The 8,220-nt window shown below is 33.2% G+C and overlaps 1 protein-coding gene across 1 annotated transcript in view; it reads left to right on the top strand.

The window, feature by feature from the left end:
* Positions 1 to 6,413, top strand: part of LOC111049652 (tyrosine-protein phosphatase non-receptor type 4) — a 49,027-nt gene extending 42,614 nt beyond the window's left edge. Inside the window, exons 14-16 of the mRNA XM_039440595.1 lie at positions 913 to 1,197; positions 2,338 to 2,455; positions 5,678 to 6,413. Of these exons, the coding sequence (XP_039296529.1) occupies positions 913 to 1,197; positions 2,338 to 2,436 (384 nt within the window). The 3' untranslated portion in view covers positions 2,437 to 2,455; positions 5,678 to 6,413. The remainder of the gene's footprint in view (positions 1 to 912; positions 1,198 to 2,337; positions 2,456 to 5,677) is intronic.
* Positions 6,414 to 8,220: the final 1,807 nt, after the last annotated feature.

Below are 8,220 nucleotides of genomic sequence, written 5' to 3' on the forward strand. Positions count from 1 at the left end.
GAGAAGTAATGAGGAAAAAAAAGGAAGGGAGAAATGGGGGAAATGAAGTAAACAGAGGAATAGGTACTCAAAATAAAGGTAAGCGAGTCCACTGAAAAATGAAAAAAAACTAATGAAAAAACAATGCTGGAGCAGAAATCTCGAGTCATATATTATCTAAATGGAAGAAGAAATTACTGTATGTCCAGTTTTTTATATCCAGTTTAATTTTTCCGCTGATCTTATTGTCCATGAGAAAGTGATTTGGAATGAGGTTTATTATTTTAGTACCTATGTAAATTAATTTCCTCCTTATACATTCAATATTAGTGTTATAGGTTACATATTTGTTAGCAGTGGCCCTTAGATTATAATAATTAAGAGTAGAGTTTATTGTGAGAGGAAAATCGGATCTATATTTTATTAAGTACTCAATTACGGTTTTTATGTAAAGTTGACGTATAGTCATGACCTCAAAATCACTAAAAACCATATCCGTTGGATAGAGCCTGGGTTTGCTTAATATAGTTTTAATTATCAGTTATTGTGCTACAATATTTACTACTACAATATGTACTATTTATTTACTACTACATTATTCAATTTTAAATAAATTAAGGTTTTTATTAATAATAAATTTACACAGAAAAATATTTGATGCATTTCAGGGAATTTTACCCACAATTACCCACTTTTCATATTCAATGGTAACTGTAGGAAAAATTAAATGTGAAATACGTGTGCAAAGTTCCTCTGCTGCACTCAAGAAACCATTCCGCCCTCGCCTAAGGCTCGGGCGTAAACGTTTCTTTCGGTGCAGCAAACTGTCACTTTGCGCACTAGTTGCACAAATAACTATTAAATTCATCAATTCAAGTATATAATTCAACCAATCAGCTTCCTAATCCAATTCTTGTGTCCTCGTGTCACCAGGAGGGCGAAGAACGCGACATCACCCACATGCAGTACCTCTCCTGGCCGGACCACGGGGTGCCCGACAACGCGGCTGCCTTCCTGGCATTCGTGGCGGCCGTCAGAGCGAGCCGTGTCGGCATGCAGGAGCCGGCCATCGTGCACTGCTCGGCGGGCATCGGCCGCACCGGGGTGCTAATATTGGCCGAGACGGCCATGTGTCTAGTGGAGGCCAATCAGCCAGTGTATCCGCTCGACATTGTCAGGCAGATGAGGGACCAGCGGGCTATGATGGTGCAGACGCCGGTCAGTGACACTCCTGTCTTCTTATCCTCTTTTCTTCTTCTTCTTCTTTTTTTATTTTTCTTTGTCTTCTTTTTATTTGTCTTCTTCTTCTTCTTCTTCTCCTTCTTCTTCTCCTTCTTCTTCTTCTCCTTCTTCTCCTTCTCCTTCTCCTTCTCCTTCTCCTCCTTCTCCTTCTCCTTCTCCTTCTTCTCCTTCTCCTTCTCCTTCTCCTTCTCATTCTATATAATTATTTTATTCTATCAATTTTCTGTTTTTTTTCTCTTAAATATTTATAAAACTTTCACAATATTCCCATTAATAAATAAATCCTTAGTTTAATCAATTAAATTAACGTTCTGGTAGAGAGTTAGTGGGGAGGATATTTTTAATATTGTTTCCGAAGAATGGACATTGATATGTCCAAAGCTCCGCCAATTTATGTAGATGCATAACAATATAATTATCTATAGTTATTATATTACAAATTACTTTTTCATATCATATACAGTTCAATAATTATTTTCTTAGTCTATATTATGTAAATTCATCTATAATTTAGCTGTATTGTAAGCTATTGTATATAAGTGTATAAGCCAGTATATATTGTAATCTACATAAATAAAGTACTCAATCAATCAATCAATCTCCTTCTGCTTCTCCCCCTCCTCCTCATCCTCCTACTACTCCTCCTCCTCCTCATCCTCCTCCTTCTTCTTCTTTTTTTATTTCTCTTTGTCTTCTTTTTTTATTTCTGTTTGTCTTCTTCTTTATATTTTTCTTCTTCTCCTGTTTTCTTCTTCTTTTTCTTTTTTATTTTTCTTCTTTTACTCCTCCTCCTCCTCCTCCTCCTTCTTCTTCTCCTACTCCTCCTTCTTCTTCTTCTTCTTCTTCTTCTTCTTCTTCTTCTTCTTCTTCTTCTTCTTCTTCTTCTTCTTCTTTTTCTTCTTCTTCTTCTTCTTCTTCTTCTTCTTCTTTTCTTCTTCTTCTTCTTCTTCTTCTTCTTGTTCTTGTTCTTCTTTTTCTTTTTCTTCTTCTCCTCCTTCTTCTCCTTCTTCTCCTGCTCCTCCTCCTTCATCTCCTATTCTCCTCCTCCTTTAATTGATACATATTTTTCAAAACTCATTTCAAATGTATTGATTGATTTTATCGTGTGTTTTCTAGTGTCAATACCGTTTTGTATGCAGCTGTATCCACCACGCTTACACCGAGGGACTTGTGATGCCTCTGCCACAGTTCTCGAACTCTTCAACCATCGCGTGAAACGAGGAGCCTTACTCAGGTAACGCTAATCTACGATTTCATGTAGGTATGGTCGCATTCAATAGTTATTTGTGCAACTAGTGCGCAAAGTGACAGTTTGCTGCACCGAAAGAAACGTTTACGCCCGAGCCGTAGGCGAGGGCGGAATGGTTTCTTGAGTGCAGCAGAGGAACTTTGCGCACGTATTTCACATTTAGTTTTTCCTACAGTTACCATTGAATATGAAAAGTGGGTAATTATGGTTAAAATTGCCTGAAATCCATCAAATGTTTTTCTGTGTAATTTTATTATTGATAAAAACCTTAATCCTAAAATCCTAAAGTCCTCGTTGTCCTTGGTTATAATATATAATGAATAATAATTAGCGCGTTGTGCTTGGTTGCACCTCTGCTCACTATAGCAGCCACAGCAGTCACTGTTACCAACTTCATTTTGATTTTGCTGCACTGTTGCTCCATATAACCTACTAAGTATTTTGCGTTGCCATGTTGCAAATCTGGAGTGCAGAAAAATTTTTCCCGCACTAGAGCGGAAAAGTGATTCTTTGCGTTCTGTAATCAGTGCAGCAATGGCCACTTTTCAACGTAACTGTAGGAAATATAATGAGTATCATTCCAGGTTTAAGCTAACAGCTGATCTATCTGAACCGAGATATTAAACTGAGATCCTACCCATTTAATCTAGATTATCAACCAATGATCAGGTGACTCAGTGAGTGAGTTGGTATGGCTCAAAAATGTCAATGTTTATTCAATATTTTACAAGTTTTTGACTTGATACTATATAAAGTGGATTGTTTTAGTTAATTTCCTATATTACCATTCTAAATTCAAAATCTTATGTGATTATTTTGGGATCAAAATGTATGTTTTTTTTAAAACTGCTGAAGAATCATAGCCTCTTTTGGACTAATATGCAATCAAAATTCGGGAATGGAATAGTAAGTGCCGGTTGCACAACAGCCGGTTAAATTTTAACCGTGATTAATTCTACGAGAACCAATCAGAGAAGCCGTCTTATCAAAAAGGCCTTCTCTGATTGGTTCTCGTGAAATTAATCACGGTTAAAATTTAACCGGCTGTTGTGCAACCGGGACTAAGGGATATAAGCCTGTTTTTTCGATCCCAATCACTTCATGATTCAGTTGTTTTGTCATTGTTGTTAAATAAATAAATAAATAAAAATTATATACGCTAATCTACGATTTCATGTAGGTAGTATGGTAGCATTAAATATAATCTATCAGCTTCTGGGTTAAAACTAACAGCTGATTTATCTCTATTAAAAACGAGATTAAACGGAGACTATATCCATTCAATCTAGTTTATTTTTAAGGAAAATATAACCACGATTACATAAATTTAAGCTGCGTTTACACCAAAGTTAATAACAAAATGTTAATAACTTAATCCTTATAGATTCTATTAGATTGAACATAACTTATCATACACATGATGAACATGTGTGTTTGTCAACTTGCGTTCAATCTAATAGAATCTATAAGGATTAAGTTAACATTTTGTTAATAACTTTGGTGTATCCCCAGCTTTAGTTATGGTTGCATTTATTATGATGAGTTCCATTCTGGGTTAAACTTTCTTTTTTCGATATTATTTATGTAATTACTATAGTCTGTACCATTTTTAATTTCCATAATTTATTACTATCATTTTTCATATTAATTATTATAAACTATAGATGGAATTAGAAATGGGAATTAATTTCCATCTGAAGATTGGCTGATTGGCAATGGCTTCGTATAAAATAAGCGCTGCTATCCAGAGATTGTCAGTTTGGTTTAAGGGTAAGCATTCCTGACCGACAATTAGGAGGTACTGGGTTCGATTCCCGGGCTGGCAAATAATTTTTGAATAGTAGCGCTCATCGAATTTCCATCTAGCTGTTTACCCTGTTGTCAATATTTGCAGTAGCAGAAGTCTTCCGGGTGATTTACAGCATCCAATTTCGATTTTCGTTCAATAATAATTATTATGAATCATAAAGATATAACCATGGTGAAAATTATAGATTTATTATGATTGATCTTATGATACTGTAATAAGCGAGATAGATAGGTAGTGATACTTATCCATAATGAAAACTCAAGAATATTGTCTTATGCCACAAATTTATCGTGATAATTTATTTATTTATTTATTTATTTATTTATTTATTATTTATTTATTTATTTATTTATTTATTTATTTATTTATTTATTTATTATTTATTTATTTATTATTTATTTATTATTTATTATTTATTTATTTATTTATTTATTTATTTATTTATTTATAATAAAAATAAAATTAAAATTTACATATTTGAGGGCACCAGGAACTGAATCCCATTATTGCCCTCATAACACACATTGAGCATACAATTTGAAAATATAATACATTAAAATGAAATAGTTATTTGTGCAACTAGTGCGCAAAGTGACAGTTTGCTGCACCGAAAGAAACGTTTACGCCCGAGCCGTAGGCGAGAGCGGAATGGTTTCTTGAGTGCAGCAGAGGAACTTTGCGCACGTATTTCACATTAAGTTTTTCCTACAGTTACCATTGAATATGAAAAGTGGGTAATTATGGGTAAAATTGCCTGAAATGCATCAAATGTTTTTCTGTGTAATTTTATTATTGATAAAAACCTTAATCCTAAAATCCTAAAGTGCTCGTTGTCCTTGGTTATAATATATAATGAATAATAATTAGCGCGTTGTGCTTGGTTGCACCTCTGCTCACTATAGCAGCCACAGCAGTCACTGTTACCAACTTCATTTTGATTTTGCTGCACTGTTGCTCCATATAACCTACTAAGTATTTTGCGTTGCCATGTTGCAAATCTCGAGTGCAGAAAAATTTGTCCCGCACTAGAGCGGAAAAGTGATTCTTTGCGTTCTGTAATCAGTGCAGCAATGGCCACTTTTCAACGTAACTGTAGGAAAATAGAATAACTTAACTATTAAGCTTTAATTAAGCTTTAAGTCTGTTGTTCCTTCCCCAATCATTCATAGTTGAGAATTATATTGTATCTATTAATGAATAAATAAATAAATGATAAATTCAGTGATCACTAAATTCATCATATTGGGCAATATTCTTGTATTTCGTGATTTATCTCTTGATTTGATGACTAACAGTTCTTTAAATTTCCGTGATATTGGATAATATACTTGTATTTCGTGATCTATCCACTGTTTTCTTGTGATATGATTACTAACTTTTCTCAATTTTCTTTACAGATGAAGGTCGCTAGTATAGAGCTGAAGAACTTGGAAATTGATTTCTAAGTTTAAGTACGACTTGAACTCCAGGCCGACCAGTTCTACTTCAGCTGTAGATAAGTCGACTGAAGTTTGAGCAAGATTGCAGATAAGTTGGTTATCTATACACTGGTACCTTTAACTGAGGATAAATTATCAAGATTAAAAAAAATATTTTGGTAATATAATACAGATTGTAGTCCATTAGATTATAGATAGTAGATAGTGTCGAGATTATGTGATAATCATATGTATATTTTCAATATTGTATAATTTCATAAATTTTATACAGAGTTCTTCATGAAAAATTCACAAGCGAACCTTAATATTCAGCGAAAAATGAACAAATTCGACAACGTCATCTTGAATTAGATTTTTGATTATTAATAGACGAACGTCCAAAATTCACAAGCTTGATATTTAGCTAAAAAAAGCTGAACAAATTCGACTACGTCAACTTGAGTTAGATATTTGATTACTATTAAATGAAAGTCCAAAGTTAGATACTTGATTATTGATAAACTAAAGTCCTAAGTTGAATATTTCAAGTTGAAAATGTTTAACTTTCAACATGAAAATGTTCAACTTTCAACATGAAAATGTTCAAATTTCAACATGAAAATGTTCAACTTTCAACGTGAAAATGTTGAAGTTGAATATGGCCCATATTATTGATGAACGAAAGTTCAAAGTTGAATATTTGAAATTGAAAATGTAAATTTCAATCCAAAATTCATCTTGACCCTTAAACTTTATTTTTTCAAATTTATGTAGTCTTCATATTTTTCATCATTGAAACTCCTGTATTCTCTCCTGAATTATATATAACTTACATGAATACAGTTATATCAATAGGTTAATAAATGAAAAATATTATTGATTCAAGTCTTCTGCCTTCATAATTTGTTTAAAAAAGCGACTCTTCGCAGATTTGTTTAAAAAAGCGACTCTTCGCAGATTTTTTAAACAAATTTCGAAGAATTGTGGCTCTCTAAAAACTAGTATAATTGAACATTTTTTGGAAGGTGTTAACAATAATTTTAGTATGGACGACTACATCTTCAGGGACTACCTCCGTAAACAAAGCCATAGTGCATTCTGGTGACGTCAGCACAAGTAGGGCTTCTACCAGTAAAAATCTGTTGATTTCAGCTGATCTATATCAGCTAGTGTTCTTATTGGTGTAGGAGCCCTACCTGTACTGACGTCACACGAATGCACTATTGATTTGTTTGCTTCAGGTTGACTATCAAAAAATCAGTAATTTTGACAATTTTTTGTAAAGGTGTTACATTTTTAACATCAGTTACTTCATCATTATAATGGGCTCTCTAAAAACCAATAAATGTGGCAATTTTCAGTTAAGGTGTCTAAAATTTTAGCACCAGTTACTTCATAATTATAATGGACACTCTAAAAACCAATGAATTTGGCAATTTTTATTGATGGTGTTTAAAATTTGACCATTGAAATTCCATCCTTTTGAAACTTGAATATATAACATCGGCAGCCTTTGAAGAACTTTTTCATACGTAATATATTAGTATCATTTCATAATGCACATCGTGTACATAACATTATTATGTAATACTTGAACAATCTTTATCTTAACATATCAGATCTATAATATTATTTATAATATTATCACAGTAAATGGTTAGATAAGGTTATGAAAAGTGTCTTTTAGCAGTTTACCAGAGAGTAGGTAAAACATTTCAGGTTTTGAAATCTGTTGAATTTTATCCTCTGCAAAAAATCTATTCTCATTGACAGATAGATTAATGAATTAGTATCTTACGTCACAAGGATGGGAAGGGGCCTTTTGCAGTCGAGAATGATGTTTCTAGTCGAGGCGTCAGCCGAGACTAGAATTTCATCCGAGCACTGCAAAAGACATTCACGTCCCAAGTAACATACACAATTTTTGTCATAACAATCTAAAGAAGAATAATTGAAAAATAGAAAACATTACCTGCTTGTGCTGAAGTTACTACATGCATTCTACAAACATAACCTAGTTTACAAACTCTGAATTGTTGACAAAACTTCCACCTGGAACGTTGAAGGTGGTTTTTTTTTGTAGCAGTTTTGCTGTTCCGATTTCTGAACTAGGAATTAATATACTCGGAATATTAATAAAGAAAACATATGGTTTCATTACAGTAGGAGTATGCTGCAATGAGAATCATATGTTTCTTTGTTCTGTAAAAAGCTGTTTACCGGCTTGATTTCATGCATGGAAAACAGCTGAGATTGATTGACTATGACAATAAATAATTTATTTATGTTCATGCCTATTCAGTTATGAAGGTAATACATTTTTTGTCAGAAATTAAATGAAAGGATATATTATGACAGTTTATAATGGTATCATAGCCTAAAGCATGGAGTGTCTAAAAAACAAGTTGAATGATACTATAGTGGGGTCCTCGTTATAATGGCAGTATTTGATTAACATTGTGTTGCTATCCTTGTCTATCATTCCACACAGCAGATAGCGCTATCCTTTCCTACCACTGCAA

This window comes from Nilaparvata lugens, chromosome 14 (genome assembly GCF_014356525.2).
Source record: "Nilaparvata lugens isolate BPH chromosome 14, ASM1435652v1, whole genome shotgun sequence".
NCBI classification, from domain to species: Eukaryota; Metazoa; Arthropoda; class Insecta; order Hemiptera; family Delphacidae; genus Nilaparvata; species Nilaparvata lugens.